Source organism: Cetorhinus maximus, chromosome 16, assembly GCF_964194155.1.
Source record: "Cetorhinus maximus chromosome 16, sCetMax3.hap1.1, whole genome shotgun sequence".
Lineage (NCBI taxonomy): Eukaryota > Metazoa > Chordata > Chondrichthyes > Lamniformes > Cetorhinidae > Cetorhinus > Cetorhinus maximus.
Window position 1 is genome coordinate 25154250 of NC_135894.1, and position 16788 is coordinate 25171037.

The 16788-nt window shown below is 42.9% G+C and overlaps 1 protein-coding gene across 3 annotated transcripts in view; it reads right to left on the reverse strand.

Moving 5' to 3' along the window:
* Positions 1–16788, reverse strand: part of LOC144691432 (ankyrin repeat and SOCS box protein 9-like) — a 123358-nt gene that overhangs the window by 24729 nt on the left and 81841 nt on the right. For 2 of the 3 annotated variants that reach the window (XM_078559522.1, XM_078559523.1), the window contains exon 8: positions 1211–6155. In XM_078559522.1, coding sequence (XP_078415648.1) covers positions 6031–6155 — 125 coding nt within the window. In that variant the 3' untranslated portion in view covers positions 1211–6030. Of the gene's footprint in view, positions 1–1210; positions 6156–16788 lie in introns of those variants that run through there. The other variant, XR_013579133.1, reaches the window with a different exon arrangement.

Genomic DNA, 16788 nt, shown 5'->3' on the forward strand with positions numbered 1-16788 from the left:
AATCAGGGCCTGACAAGGCTTACTTGGCCTCTCTTCCCTTCCAGATTCCAGTGCCAACATAGAATTTACATCCAGAACACTTTAAAAAAAAATCTTGTCAAGTGCTTCTGGACCTGTGAATTTACAGCAGTTTGTATTTTTGTCAGTTTTCAAGTTCATCTCTTGAGCACGAGATTTTCAGCAACATCCAAACATCTAACGTGTCAATTCATACCAATCACATAAGCAGAGCCTGTCTGTGATAAGGGGTGTAAGGCATGTCCAAGTACAATGAACGTGCATATCCATCTTTCCCCTTTCTGCCAAGTTTCTTCCCTCACCTTCAGAAAGTTCTTGAACAAAACTATAGGCCCTATTGATTTAGTAGAGAGCTTTGACCACCGCTATAAAAGCTGTTATAGTCCTATCTCCATGGCATTCTCCTGCTTTGTTTCACTGAACAGTGAGTGACATGAGGGGATGGTCCTTACGTACAAGGTATTGAATGTTTGAAGACAGAAATCCTGATCTTCCAAGAGACTCCTACCAAATGTCAGAGACTTCAGAGTTCTTATTACCAATTATACTCTGTATTGCATGATCCTAATGAATATAATTCATGGTTAGGCGTCAAATGTGACCTGCTCAAAACCTCAATCACTAAATCAAAATATAGGGCCAGATCGACCACACAGAGTGGAAGGTGCCACCTCTGTGCAAAGCTAGCTTTCGGTTAAGTTGTCAGTCGGGGCCTGATAATGGGATTCAGTGCCCCTGCATTGGGGAGGGAAAGGAAGTCATCCAGAGTTTCGTCTCCTCTACTGAATCCTGCTGATAAGTTCCCATGAGGAAGTTGAGTGAGGACAAGCTGAGCTGAACTCTGATATTTCCCACAGTCAACTGATCATATCCACTGGTCAGGCCATATAAAGGATGGCAAGGTGACTTAGGCAACAGTGTATCCATGGAGCTGTATATGTACAAAAACAGCTTTTTCTCAGCAGTGGGAAAAATTGGATGGACAAAAGTAAAAGATTGACTCTAAGTGCAGATTTCTAAACTATGAAGAAATGTGTAAAAAGTGTGGTGCATTACTTGGTGTAAATATTAAAAAGAGGGAATTACCACTCTCCATCAAGATTTCTTACAACGTTCCAGCCTGGTTTATAATTGAAACAATATGAGAACATTGGAACTATTTCAATATCACAACAATAGCACATTTCATCCAAATGTTTATTATGAAAATACAGAAACAAATAAAAGGTTTTGAATTGACATTTGTCTTCATATACAGTACATAACATTAGAAACTGAATCAATATACTGCATACCTGAATGGCTTTAAAAATCACAATGAAACTTCCATAAAATACAGTTTGCATAGATATAAAATTTAAAAAGTTGGGTGCTTTTAAAATTCAAATTTATTTGAGTTAAAAGGATAAAACAGATACTCTTTAGGCCTTTCAATGCTTAAGGAATCATGGATAGAGATCAGCAGGTTAGTGGGGCCTCAGACAAAGAAGTGTGAAGTAATTCATTTTGGTACGAAAAACAAAGAGAGGCAATATAAAATAAAGGGTACAATTCTATAGGAGCAGACTGACCTGGGGTTTATGTGCACAAATCATTGAGGTGGCAGGGCAGGTTGAGAAAGTGGTTAATAAAGCATATGGGATCTTGGGCTTAATAAATAGGGGCATAAAGTGCAAAAGCAAGGAAGTTATGATGAACCCTTATAAAACACTAATTTGGCCTCAATTGGAGTATTGTGCCAGTTCTTGGCACCACACTTTAGGTAGGATGGAAGCCATTGGAGACAGTGCAGAAAAGATTTATGGGAATGGCTCCAGGAATGAGGGACTTCAGTTACAAGGATAGATTGGAGAAGCTGAAGCTGTTCTCCTTAGAGAAGGGAAGGTAGAGAGGAGATTTGCTAGCGGTGTTCAAAATCATGAGGGATCAGGACAGTGCAGATAGGGAGAAACTGTTCCCATTGGCAGAAGGGTCGGAAACCAGACACTGATTTAAGGTGACTGGGCAAAGAACCAAATGTAACTTGTAGTTAGGATCTAGAATGCATTGTCTAAGTGTATGGTGAAGGCAAATGCAATTATGTTTTCAAAAGATAATTGGATAATTATCTGAAGAGAAAAACTTGCAGGACTATGGGGTAAGGGCGGAGGACTGGGGCCAGTTGATTTATTATTGTAGAGAGCCAGTAGGGACATGAGTGACCTCCTTCTGTAACCATTCTATGATTCAAACACAGCCCACACAATTCTGGGCAAGAAAATTGCAGGTTTTAAAATGAAAGGGTGCTTCTGTGAGTAGAGAGTTGAAGAATGAGAAGCTATAGACAGAACTTGTACCCATAACTTGTTGACTCACATTTGAGAGTGCTACCCACTGAACAATGGCTGACTCCTTAAAACATTAGAAACCATTTTATTGACAGTAGCAGCAATGGTAAAACAGCTAGTGAAGAATGGTGTTCAAGCAAAGTTGTGTTATTTCTACCATTTACATGTTCAAAAAGCTCCTTTATCTGTGAACTGCTACCTCTGTAGGCATGATGAAGAGTATGGTCTCCAGACAACCATTCTAATCTTTCACTCAACAGTGCTGAAGGCACTGGCCCCAATTGCTTTTGCATGCAGTCGAGAAAATGTGTCTTTCTGGGCAACGATTCACCGCTAATAATAAGAAATGGGTAACCAATATATAATTGCCCCACTTCTAACCAGGCACCTCAGACAGTTATATGAACAGGACCAACTTATTCAAAATGGAATGTGGGAAATGGAAAGGCAGCATGGGTTTGTATTTGTATATCACCTTTCACATCTGCAGAGTATCCCAAAATTACTGTGCAGCCAATTAGGTACCTTTGAATCGCAATCACTGTTATATAGTCAAACATGACAGCCAAGTTGTGCACAGTGAGATCCCACACATGGTATTTGCTTGTAATAAGTTTTTGATGGTGTTGTAAAAAGCTTTTACTGGGGTTTTTAATGAAAGTGGAAGTCGAATTACATTACAGCTTCCACTTCTTCCAGGCCCAGATAAGATACATTCTAGTTTGCTGAAAAAAGATGAGGTGGAAACAGGAGAAGCTCTGACCACAACCTTTCAATCCTCTTGAATATGACAGTGGTACCAGAGGACCTCTGTTTAACTAAAGGGAGAGGGATAAACCTGGTCGCTACACACCAGTCAGTCTAATGTCAGTGGTGGGAAAACTACTAGAGAACTTCGTCAAGGGCAAAGTTAATTTTACTTGCAGAAACATGGGTTAATGAGGGACAGCCAGGACAGATTTGTTAAAGAAAAACTGTGTTTGACTGAGCTGATTTAAGTTCTTTGATGAAGTAACTAAGAGGGTTGATGAAGCAGATGTCATATATATGTACTTTGAAATATTTTTGATAAGGTTTCACGTTACATACCTATTAAGAAAATATATACAATGAGGCATTAAAAAGATGGTGGTAACTTGGGTGTGTAATTGACTGAGGAATAGGAGGCAGAGTAATGAGGAACAAATGCTTTTCTGAATGGAAAGCAGTTGGTAGTGGGGTCCCTCCATGGATTAGTATTCGAACAATTGCTTTTGTTATACATTTTTGTTATACATAAATTAATTGGACTTGGGCATAGGATCACAATTTTGGAGTTTGTGGATGATACAAGACTTGGCAATGTAGCAATTAGCGAGCAGGGTAGTAGCAGACTTCAGGAGGACATAGGCTGATGATTTGAGAAGACACATGGCAGCTGTAGTTTAAAGTAAGTGTAAAATGATGCAGTTTGAGAGGAATAACATGGAGAGCCAGTAAATTCTAAATGGTACTATTTTAAGGGAATGCAAGAGCAGAGGAAGGGAGGGAAACAGTATTCACAAATCTTTGAAGGTGACAGAGCCAATTGATAAGACAGTTAAGAAAGCAGCATACAGGATACTTGGCTTCCTTTAGGAAGGATATAAAGGGCTTGAAGAGGGTACAAAGGAGTTCACCAGGATGATATCAGGGCTGAGGGACTTAAGTTATGTGGAGAGATTGAAGAAGCTGGGATTGCTTTTCCTAGAGCAGGAAGATTATGGGGAGCCCACGAGAGGTATTCTAAACGATGAGGGATTTGAATAGTCCAAGTGGACAAAAAAGACATTTCCTCTGGCAAGTAAATTGGTGGCCAGAGGAGAAATGTTTTGACACAGCTGTTTGTGGTAATCTGGAAGGCATGATCTGAAAGAGTGGTGGAAGCAGATTCCATGGGGACTTTCAAAAGATAACTGAACATGTATTTGAAGATAACTAATCTGCAGGGTTAAGGGAGAGTAACTGAGGTATGGGGCTAAATTGGACAGTGCTCTTTCAAATAGCTGGCATAGGCTGAATGTCCCCTTCTGTACTGTACAGTATATGATACTTCTCTATAGAAAGCACCACAACCTCCATATGCCACTGTTCCCAAGTCAAATTTTAACTCAAATTCTCACAAACTCAATAATAACCTATCACATATTCCAAAGTACTTTTCTCAATTTGGATTCAGAGCTGCTTCCTGACCTGTAAATTAATAAGATCTCTGAAGACTATCTCAATTCACTTGCACAGCCCTCATACTAAGGCTACTGATAAAGGAAAGCATCAGTTGGGGACCTAATGAAATCAACAGACCAAGGGGACAGGAACTAAACAAAAGTATCACCATTTGCAGGATTACCAATGCAGTGAATGAAGATGAAAATCTCTCTATTTTTAACATTTTTTTCTGGGAATAACTGTTTGAAATGTGCCACTGTCGTTGAGTTCCAGCAGGAGAGATCAACCTCAGAAAAATGAAATCAAAAGCAAAATACTGAGGATGAAAGGTCACTGACCTGAAACCTTAACTGTTTCTCTCTCCACACATGCTGACAGATCTGCTGAGTGTTTTCTGTTTTTGTTTCAGAAGAATGAATATACATAAAGATCCAATTAAGAACTTTAATAAGCTGCACAATTGAATACCTTAAAAACTATGCTTGGCTGTGGCTGTAAAAAAAAAGGTTCCACATCTGTAAGGTAGGGTTCAGACAGAAGTCAAAACTGGAATCTAGGTTACAGGTAAAGGGCTGGAAATTCAAGCAGGCTAGCTGCAGATTCTTAACAGGCAATCCAGGCTGCTGGCTGTTGAAGAAGTCCTTAACACTGAGTTAATGCCACACAAGTATTGGTCCTTAGATCAGTCTTTAACGTGTCAGGGAAGGGGAGGTGGACCAGAAAGGGGGGCGAATGAAAGGACAAGGGGCTGAGCATAGAAGTTGGGATTGGGAGATGGGGAGGGGTTAGGATCGGGGAGGGTGATATCGGTGAGGGTGATGCGGAAGAGCACTGTCCAGCAGTGATCCAGTTTCATTGAATGTGAGGTCAGGATCACTCCTGCTCCTCCCAGTGCAGTGGTCCCTTTAAGGACTGCCTGTTAGGTTGCATGGAGACACAATTTTCCTGAGTGCAGCCTGTTCAGTCCAACTTTACTTGAATGTTCAAAGGGCCAAGCACATTGTTTTGCCGACCTCCAGATGGGGGTGACATACTTCCTTTTGTAAAAAGTGTGAGTTTCCTGCCTGCCATAATTTAGGCTTAGGAAACCCATCAGTGCTGGAAAACGTGTTGCAAGGTCGAATTTCTAGCCCAAGATATCCATTAATAAGATCTTTTGATGTAAATTAAGAACATTGTGTAACCCATTTTATTTTTGCATCATATTGCTTCCCTCCTCCTTCCCTATAAAATTCTGGGATAGTCAGTTGCATCATTAGTGAACAATTCTACAAATTAAGGCACAGTGATAATGATGCAGCAATATAGGCGCCACATAAAATTAGAGAGAATAAAAAGTTTGAAAGCTGGTATAAATACATACCTCTGAACCTAGCAGCTTCAGGCTGCAGTTGTGGAAATAGAGGTTGAGAAGCATTATTTCGAGTTGAAAAGGTACATGTCCTAACTTTGGAAACAGAACAAGTTTTCGATATGGGTGGTGGAGTCTCTGAGGCAATTATCTGTAGCACAGGAAGTCCTTTAGTTGCTGTGGGATGGGTAGCTTGGATACGGTAATAGGCTGAGAATGACCCAAATATTTTCCAATGTACAGTCGACATAACTGTTTCAAGGAAGGTGGTCCTAAAAAAAGTAGTCAGAGGGCAATTAAATTTAAGACAGGGCAAGTGTTTGGTTTTAATATTCAGTCAACATGCTGAAATGTATGTATTCTCAGAATAACAATAATGGTAACAAAACATCAGCTTAATTTTCTTTAAGAAAATGTTACGAGTATTGGTAACATGGGGCTGAATCTTACCAATGTCGGGTGGGCTCAGCGGGAGCGGGCGGGGAGGGCGCGGAACTGATTGCCGCCCGCAATCGGCTGCACACCGCCATTTTACGTGGGCAGGCCAATTAAAGCCCGCCAGCGTAATACACATTCCATAGCACTCAGTGCTACCTGTGCAGGCGAGGGGAGGGGGGAGAGTTGGGGCCTGCACTCTTTTGCGCATGTCACGGAAAAGAGCGCAGCAATCTCCCTGAGGCACAGAGCTGCCTCAGGGAGATTGAATAGACAATGAAAGTTTTTAAAAATTCAAGTAAAAAATTATTTCAACATGTCCCCTCATGTGACAGTGTCACATGAGCTGGGACACGTTTGTCAAGTTTACCAAAACTATTTATTAAATTTATAAAACCTTCAGGAAACCTCATCCCGCCCGTTGATGAGATTTCCTGGAAAACACGAAGGCCGCTTGGGTTCTTCGCCTGCCCGCCAACCTTAAGGTTGGACGAGCAGCTTTGTTAATGAGGTAAATTTTAATGGCCTTAATAGGCCTTTGACAGTTCGGCGGGCGGGCATCCACCTGCGGTGTGTGCCCACTGAACGCAATATTGAAATGATGCGCGATGATATCGGGACGCATGCCTGACGTCATCTCGCGTTATTTTACGCGTCGCCATGTCGGACCTGCCCCTGCACGCCGACGGCAATACTCTGGCCATGGTTATAACATCTAAAAACCAATTCAGTGACCCTATACCCCAGTACGGGATCATCAGGAGTTCATTCCAGTTGCTAATATTCTGTTTGCTGAAGTAATTGGCTGTCTGCACCCTGTCCCAATACTCCCTGTCAATCTGTCAATTCTCGATCCAACGGAGAACACGGATCACAAAATTTACCATTTATTCATTAACCCTTTGACAAATACAGCAACTTGTTTTCTTGCACAAAGAGAAACATACTGGCCCCAAATAACTTCAGGGTCTTTTTTGCACTGGGGTCTGTTTCTAACCAGGGTGGACTGGATCAGAAATTGAGGTGGCACAATTAATGCTTCTTACAGCTTTGAAGGTAGCTCCAGGGAAAACGGTGAAATTGATGGGATAATAGATCAAACACCTAACATTTTCACATCTAGTGTACTAAAGAAAGAGGTGGATCAGGTGTATGTCACTGCCGGGCAGTGGATCAGGTGTAGCTCACTGCTGGGCGGTGGATCAGGTGTACGTCACTGCCGGGCGAAGATCAGATGTACGTCACTGCCGGGCGGTGGATCAGGTGTATGTCACTGCCGGGCGGTGGATCAGGTGTATGTCACTGCCGGGCAGTGGATCAGGTGTATGTCACTGCCGGGCGGTGGGTCAGGTGTAGCTCACTGCCGGGCGGTGGATCAGATGTACGTCACTGCCGGGCGGTGGATCAGGTGTAGCTCACTGCCGGGCGGTGGATCAGGTGTATGTCATTGCCGGGCGGTGGATCAGGTGTATGTCACTGCCGGGTGGTGGATCAGGTGTACGTCATTGCCGGGCGGTGGATCAGGTGTACGTCACTGCCGGGCGGTGGATCAGGTGTATGTCACTGCCGGGCTGTGGATCAGGTGTATGTCACTGCCGGGTGGTGGATCAAGTGTACATCACTGCTGGGCGGTGGATTAGGTGTACATCACTGCCGGGTGGTAGATCAGGTGTAGCTCACTGCTGGGCAGTGGGTCAGGTGTAGTTCACTTGTGGATGGTGGACGAGGTGCAGCTCATTGCCAGGCAATGTATATATAGGCCACCAAATTTGTTAAGAATGTTTTCCTTACAGCAGTCAATTGGGGAATGTTTAGTGCTGCTATAAGAGGATAGGGAATAGATGGAGGAGTAGGTCATGTCGAGGTATGATATATGTGCAACCCCATCATTCTGTATACAAAACACAACTGGTGTCCTAGAGTCAGACATGTGTGCAAAGCCTCCCAGTTAACATTGTATGTATATAGTCTTATCTTCAAATAAAGAATCCACATTATTGTTTCACAAATATGATTGGTACGTTTGCAACAAATAGAAAAATGCAACAGGCCGTACGGTTTCTTGGGCCTGCTCCACCACTCTATAAAATCATGGCTCATCTGATCGTGGACTCAACTCCACTTTCCTGCCTGTCCCCCCCCACCCCATTAACCCTCGACTCCCTCGTAGATCAAAAATTTGTCTAATTCAACCTTGAATATGTTCAATGAGCCAGCGTCCACTGCTCTCTGGGGTAGTCAATTCCAAGACAAGCAAGAGAAGAAATTCCTCCTCATCTCCTTATTTTTAAACTATGCCCCCTAGTTCTAGATTCCCCACAAAGAGAACCCTGTCCTGAATCTTATATGGTGCAAAAAGATCACCTCTCATTCTTCTAAACTCCAATGAGTATAGGCTCGACCCGTTCAACCTTTCCTCATAAGACAAACCCTTCATCCCAGGAATCCACATAGTGAAACAGAACATGCTGGTAAAACTCAGCAAGTCTGGCAGCATCTGTGGAGAGAGAAACCGAGTTAACATTCCGAGTTCGTATACTTGAAACTGGAGAAGAATCATATGGACTCGAAACATTAACTCTGTCAGACCTGCTGAGTTTTACCAGCATTTTCTGTTTTTATTTCAGATTTCCAGCATCTGCAGTATTTTGCTTTTATTGACAAGTGAACCTTCGCTGAACTACTTCTAATGCAAGTATATCCCTCCTTAAATAAGTTTGAGATCAAAACTGTACACAGTACCTTAGGTATAGTCTTACCAATGCCCTGTACAGTTGTAGCAAGATTTTCCCAATTCTATACTCCATCCCTGTTGCAATAAATGATAACATTCATTTGCCTTCCTAATTACTTGCTAAACCTGTGTGTTGGCTTTTTGTAATTCATGTACAAGGACGCCCAGATCCCTCTGTACCACAGCATTCTGCAATCTCTCTCTATTTAAATAACATTCTATTTTTCTATTCTTCCCCCCAAAATGGACAACCTTACACTTTCTCACATTATTCTCAACTGCCAAATTTTTGCCAACTCACTCGAATCATTAATATAGTTAGTAAATATTTGAGGCCCCAGCACTGATCCCTGTGGCACTCCACTAGTTAGTTTGCCAACCTGAAAATGACCCATTTATCCATACTCTTCCTGTTAGTTAGCCAGCCCTCTATCGATGCTAATATATCCCTCCTAACACCATGAACTCTTATTTTATGCAGTAACCTTTTTATGTGGCGCTTTGTCAAATGTCTTTTGGAAATCCAAACACACAAATCTATTGGTTCCCCTTTATTCACCCTGTTTGTTATATCAAAGAACTCTAATAAATTTGTAAATATAATTTCCCTTTCACAAAACTAAGTTGACTCTGCCTGATTATTATTCCTGCCCTAATAATGAATTCTAGCATTTTCCAATGACAGATGTTGGACTAACTGGCCTATAGATTCCTGCTTTATGTCTCTCTCCTTTCTTGAATAGAATGTTACATTTACAGTTTTCCAATCTGCTGGGACCTTTCTAGAATTTAGGGAATTTTGGAAAATTACAACCAATGCATCGTCTGTCTCTGCAGCCACTTTTTAAAAAAAGATCTTAGGATACAGACCATCAGCTTCAGGGAACTTGTTAGCCTTTAGTCTCATTATTTTTCCTAGTACTTTTTCTCAAGTAATAATGAATGCTTTTGCCCCTGGATTTTCTACTACTCTTGGGGAGCTTTAAATACCTTCTACCATGAAGGCAAGGTACAAAATACTTGCTCAAAGTCTCTGAAAAGTCTGGGAATGGCTCAATTCTTTAAAATCCAGGCTCTTTCAGACAGCAGCTGATCAACAACAGTAATCCTTCTCCCAAAAAATCTAACAGACAATATGGATCTCACCCACCCACTGTATCTATGTGTATCTGGACTCCAGACCTTGAAATTTTAGGATTCTTAGGAACACATTCCCGCCGACTTCGACAACCCAACTACCATTTCACGCTCTAACGAGCTTTGGTTGGCATTAGGCGGGACTTCTGCCCCTCGCTCAGGTGGAAGTCCTGCCTTCGAGAGCTGCCGGCCAATCTGATTGGCTGGCAGCTCTCCAGACCCTCCGGCAACACTGCTGCAGTGGACGGAAGAGGCATTGCACGGAGCTGCCTGAGACTAAGTCCCGGGAGCTGGAGAAAAAGGAGAGTGTCAGGGTCCCAGTGTGGGGAGGGGGTTGCGAGGGAGGCCAGGTGGGGAGGTCCGGAGGTCGCTGGGCCTTAAGGCCCTCAGTCAGGAGGTCTTCTGATCGGGGCGCCCCTCCGTCCTTCCTGCCCAAGATCAAACTTTCTTTATTTCCAGGCTTTCCCCCCCCCACTGAGCTTTCATCCGCCCGCTAGCCTAAAAATTGAAGCTGGATGGGAAATGGCCCTAATTGGCCACTTAGGGCCTCAATTGAGGCAAGGACGGTCTTCCTGTCTGAGGCCCTGCCCACCTCAGCATAAAATCACTGCGAGGTTGGGGCGGGCGGGAAACCAGAGGGAATCCCGTTTGTGCAATTTCACGCTCCCCCGCCCCCCCCCCCGCCCCCAGAACCCACCAGGGGTGGAAGGAGAGTAAAATTCTGGTCCAGGGTTAACACTGGAATCAGTGGACTGAAATCCTGCCTTTTAATGTTGGGACAACAGCGTGGGATCACAGAATTTGGGAGAAATTATATCAAATATAAAAGCTTCAGATGATTACTTGTACCTGTAATTCCTTGTTGCAAACACCCTAATTATAATTGACTGCATATGCACAACTTAAAAACCTTTTTTTAATGTTCTGTCATGAGATGTGGGCGTTACTGGCTAGGCCAGCAATTACTGCCCATCCCTAATTGCCCTTGAAAAGGTGATCGTGAGCCAACTTCTTGAACCACATACTTGGAGAATACTTGTCTGTACATGTAGTAAAATAAGCATCCTGAGTTGTTTATTTGTTTAGTTAAAAAATTATTATACTGGTTAAAGATAGTGATTATTTCCTTCAACTATATAGAATCATCGAATGACTACAACACAGAAGGAAGCTATTTGAGTCGGTGCTGGTCCTCTGCAAGAGTAATTATGTTAGTCCCACTCCCCCACCCTTTCCCTGTAGCCCTGCAGGTGCTTACCCAATTCCCTTTTGAAACTACAATTGAAATCACTGTCTCTACCACTCTCTTTAGCAGTGCATTCCAGATCCTAACCACTCGTTTTCCTCAAGTTGCCTTGGGTTCTTTTGCCAAGCACTTTAAATCTGTGTTCCTTTGCCAATAATTTTTCTCTAATCACTTTATCTAGACCAACTTTCCCTCGAAGCTTCGTAGATGTACAGCCATGCTGAGTGTACTGTGCAAGGGACAAACAGCTCTTCGAAAGCATCGCTCCCTTGTGTGTCAATTTTAAAGGGACCCCGCAGTGCAGAAAGTGTCCTAACTAAGAGAAATTAGAGGCAATGCTGGTCTGGATCCCTGATGATTTTTAACATCTCTACCAAATCTTCTCTTAATCTTCTCCTCTCTTAAGGAGAGCAACTCCAACTTCTCCAATCTATCCACATAACTGAAGCTCCTCATCCTGGAAACCATTTTCGTGAATCTTCTCTGTACCCTCTCCAAGGCCTTCATGCCCTGCTTGAAGTGTGGTGCCCAGAACTGGACACGATACTCCAGTTGAGGCTGAACCAGCGTTTTATAAAGGTTCATTATAGCTTCCTTGTTTTTCTACTCCATGCCTCCATTTAAAAATCCCAGGATCCCACATGCCTTTTTAACCGCTTTCTTTAACAATTTGTGCTCATATACCTCTAGATCTCCCTGTTCTTCCATTTCCTTCAGTATTGTATCCTTTATATTATATTGTCCCTCTGATCAAAATGAATCACTTCAAACTTCTCTGCATTAAACGTCATCTGCCACATGTCCACGCCTGTCTATCTCCTCCTGAAGCCTATCACTATCCTGCTCACAGCTCACAATGTTTTTAAGTTTCTGTCATCTTTAAACTTTGAAATTGTGCCCTGTACACCCAATTCAAGTCATTAATTTATATCAAGAAAAGTAGTATTCTTAGCACCGACCTTCCTCCAGTCCAAAAAACAATTCACCGCTAGTCCAGGAATGAGTGTGGCCAAAGACAAAAATGGCTGAAAATTTTTTGTGATAAGGAATTATGCACACATAACAGGTTCATAATACACATTCATAATCTGATAACATCCAAAAACCGCATTTTTTTTGAACCCTATTGACCTTTAGCGCGGGAAGTTTAGCTATAGTCATTTGGTAATACAGAACTCGAGTATTGCTGAAGAGAGAGACATGTCTAAGCTTTTCATCTCGCACTCATCAGGACACTTCGCAAGAGTAACAATATAAGGGGAAAACAACAACTTATGCTGTATGAGAAGAGAGTGCTGATCGGTTGGCAAGTGGCATTGCCATGGAGCAAGCCTATTTTCACTGGTTAATATACGCGTTAGGATTCTTACAGTTCCACACACTATAAGATTGGTCTTATCGACAACCCTGTAAATAGAGCCCTGAGCCATTTGTTCACCATACAAGCTTGATGCTGAAATAGGGTGCATCCTGCAGGATAATGGCTACCCTGGTCAGATCATTTTGTACTGAATATCACACAAACTCATGAATGGGCCCAAGGCTGTCACTTTCAGCCCTGAAAAGTGCCCAATCTACTTCAGATTACCTTGGAAGGGCAAGGTATCTTAAAATTTGAGCAACAGGTGAAGTTAGCTGTTTCACACTGCCACTATGTAGTAGCAACATGAATGGTATTCACCACTAACAGGATGCTGCTGTCAAGCCAAAAAGATGTTCTTCCTATCACACAAATGAGTAATGTGCTATATGAATTTCAGTGTCAGTGTGATGCTAGGCATGCAGGCTATATGTCTCAAAGGCTGGTGGATCGTATCAAACAACATGTCCCAGCCACTGCTCACAACGGGAAAGGTACAGACTGTACACAACCAGCCTGTGCTTGCAAAATGCAAAACACAGCGTCCAGCATTAAATGTGATTCCATGATTGGACAAGTTTGCTAAATAATGCTCAGTGTGTTAAGAAATACACTGACAACAATTTAAAGTTGTCAGCCAGGCTCGCAGTGTGGCACATTTGCGTGTACTGGAAGCTACATATATTAATACACAGGACCCTGTTCTTTGAAGACAGAAAGGACATGTACACACATTGCGCCTGTTTCAGCTAAACAAAACAAGTGACAGCCACTTGCTGACTAATTCCTCAGGGCAATGCCTTGATCAATCAGGGTTAAGATGCCTGGTTTAAATTTCAAACAATGTTCAGCTGTTAACTGTCAGTCACCATCACTGGTGTATTCTCCATGGCAACGCCACTTGCCAACCAATCAGCACTCTCTTCACATACAGTATAAATTGTTGTTCTCCCCTTTCATTGGTATTCTTGCAAAATGTCCTGATGAGTGCAAGACAAAAAGCTTTGACACGTCTTTTTTTTCAGCAATACGGAAGCTTAGTTGTTTGTTTGGAAAAACTCAGCAGGTCTGGCAACATGTATGGAGAGAGAAACAGAGTTAACATTTCGAGTCTGTATTGTACTTTGTCCACACATTTTCTGTTTTTATTTCAGATTTCCAGTATCTGAAATATTTTGCTTTTATTTTAGTTGTTTGTCTGCACTGTTTACCTTGCCATTTTTGTGTTGAACATGTCAAAAAGAGACTTATTACAGGCACCTGGTATTTATTATTCAGTGATACATCTTACTTTTCTATCAATTCTATTTACTTTAGACTATAGTTAGCCTAGGCTTAGGCTATTATAATGTAGTTTATATGCGGTATCTGAAAACTGAAATTATCTGAAATCCGAAATGCAATCGGCCCTGAGGGTTTCAGATAAAGGATATTCAACCTGAATATCACAAAGCGGCAAAATCAATGCAACTTGAGGGGCTGGAAAATTACAGCGCTTTTTAATGATCTGTGGTGGCATGAAAATGCTTCTAGGCACTTGAAATGGGTAGAGTTGTAAGGGTACTGTGAGATGAATGCAGTTAGGCTAATTTTTGGACTTTAAATCTAATAGCCACCTGGCCTGGCCAGGATGCTGATTGTATTAAAAAGCAACAGAATACGAACCCTACCAAAGTATCAGTGATTCCCAAGAGGTTGGAGGTGGGGACTAGTGGGAAGAAGAGTGGGGAGAGAGGGGGAAGAAAGGGGGAAGGGGAGAGACGGGGGAGATGAGGGAGAGAGTTGTTCAATAGCCTTTTATTTTCAAAAAGGTATGGAAAAGTAATTGTGTGTGTCTTGTCGATTATAGTTGGCTCCAACAGTGTTCATCCATGGGGCTACTTGCTCTTTACCTATGTACATATTCATCCGCTCGGACCCTCAGTACACTGGGCCGACACAGGCCAGCAACACCCGAGTTTTCAGGGGGCCATGTCGGCTGGTCGGGCCTATGGCTGCAGTGTGGTATGACAGATGGAGGGAAGGAGCAGTCCCCTACCGAGACTGAGGCTCAACTCTGGAGAGAGAGGGGCAGGGGGGAAGGGAGTGGAGTGGGGGAAGAGGGCATAGGGGGGAAGGGGGCAGAGAGGGAAGAGTGGATAAGGAGAGTGAGGGAGAGAGGAAATGCAGCGCTCTCCCAGTACAACTGCTCTGACAGTGAGTGCAGCGCTCCCTCGCTAGGTCCATCCGACTTTGCAATACTTCAACAGAACTGCCTGTCTGATAGTGAAGCACTCCCTATGGTAGTGCAGCACTTGCTCATTCCTGCCCCTCTGACAGTGCAGTCCTCCTTCCAAATTGCACCTCCAACCGTGCAGCACTAAATCAATATTTAACCTTCGACATTGCAGATATCATTCTGCACTATTCCTCTGACAGTGTGGCAGCCCTTCAGTACTCTCACCTTTATCACAACTGTCCCTCAAACAATGCAGTGCTCTCTGAGTCCAGGTCCTCTGACCATGCTGTACTTCTCAGTACAGTCCCACTATCAGTTCTACGTTCCCTCAGTCCTTTCCTCAGCACTGCGCACCCAACAGTGTAGCAAATTCTCGAAACTGTCTAACAGACAGGCGGGTTCAGGCTGGTGCGAGGCCCCTGGGGCCTGCTCCCAGCCTCGTTACTGGCAGAGATTTTCTGGGCTGTGAGACTCGCTTTTTTCAGCTTCTTGTTGGGCTTGTCATCCAGCAGTTGGTCAAAGTAATTGGTGACAGCACAACCGAATGTCTCCTGCATGGTGGCAACCTGCCTGGCCAGAAATACTGCTCCTAGACCATCAATCATAGGTTTCTTCCTTGCCGTCCTTGTTGCTACTCCAAACATAGATTCTGTCTCTGCAGGAGCAGCAAGATCAGGAAAGAGGGAGCTTGTGATTGGAGGAGCTGAAGTAGCCAGTGTGGGAGAGACAGAATTTGTGATTGGAGTAGCAGCTCTGTCTCTCCACGCTTGCTGTTTCTCCAATCACACCTCTGCAGTCAGTCTCTACTCTCAGTGATAGTTGTGACTTTTTAAAGCCTATACTAGCCTCGGAGTCAGAACATGCATTTTAAATGGTGAATTTCCGAAACGACAATGTCAGAAATCCACCAAATGACGTAAATTTTTCATCCCTACTACTCTGTCTCCTGTCACTTAGCCATCCTGCCACTGTTCTATTTATTCCATGGGCTCTAACTTTCCTGGCAAGCCTATTATGTGGCGATTAATCTGACTCCTTTTCGAAGTCCAAATACACATCAACCCTCTCTGTTACCTCATCAAAAACTCAATCAAGTTAGTTAAACACAATTTGCCTTTAACAAATCTGTGCTGGCTTTCCTTTTTCATTCACTTTTGTCCAAGTGATTGTTAATTTTGTCACCGATTATTGTTTCCAAAGCTCTCCCACCATTAAAGTTAAACTGATCGGCTGTACTTGCTGGGTTTTTGACCAAGATGTGAAACATTTGCAATTCTTCGACCCTCTGGCATCACTTCCCATATCTAAGGAGTATTGGAACGTTAGGACCAGTGTCTCTGCAATTTCTATCCTTACTTCCCTAGACATCCACGAATGCATCCCATACAGTCCTGGTGACTTATCAACTTTAAGTACAACCAGCCTTTTTAGTGCCTCTTCTATCTGTTTTTAGTCCATCCAGTATCTCAACTACCTTCTCTTTCATCGTGACTCTGGCAGCATCTTCTTTCTTGGTAAAGGCAGATGCAAAGTATTCATTTAGTACCTCAGCCATTCCCCCGCCTCCATGCATAAATCCCCTTGAAGGTCTCTAATCGGCCCCACTCCTTCTTTCACTATCCTTTTACATTTATATGCCTATAGAAGACTTTTGGATTCCTTTTTATGTTAGCTACCACTTTTTTGCATACTCTCATTTTTCTCTATTTTCTTTTTCCACTTCCCCTCTGAATTTTCTATATTCAGCCTGCTTTTCACTTGTATTATCAACCCGA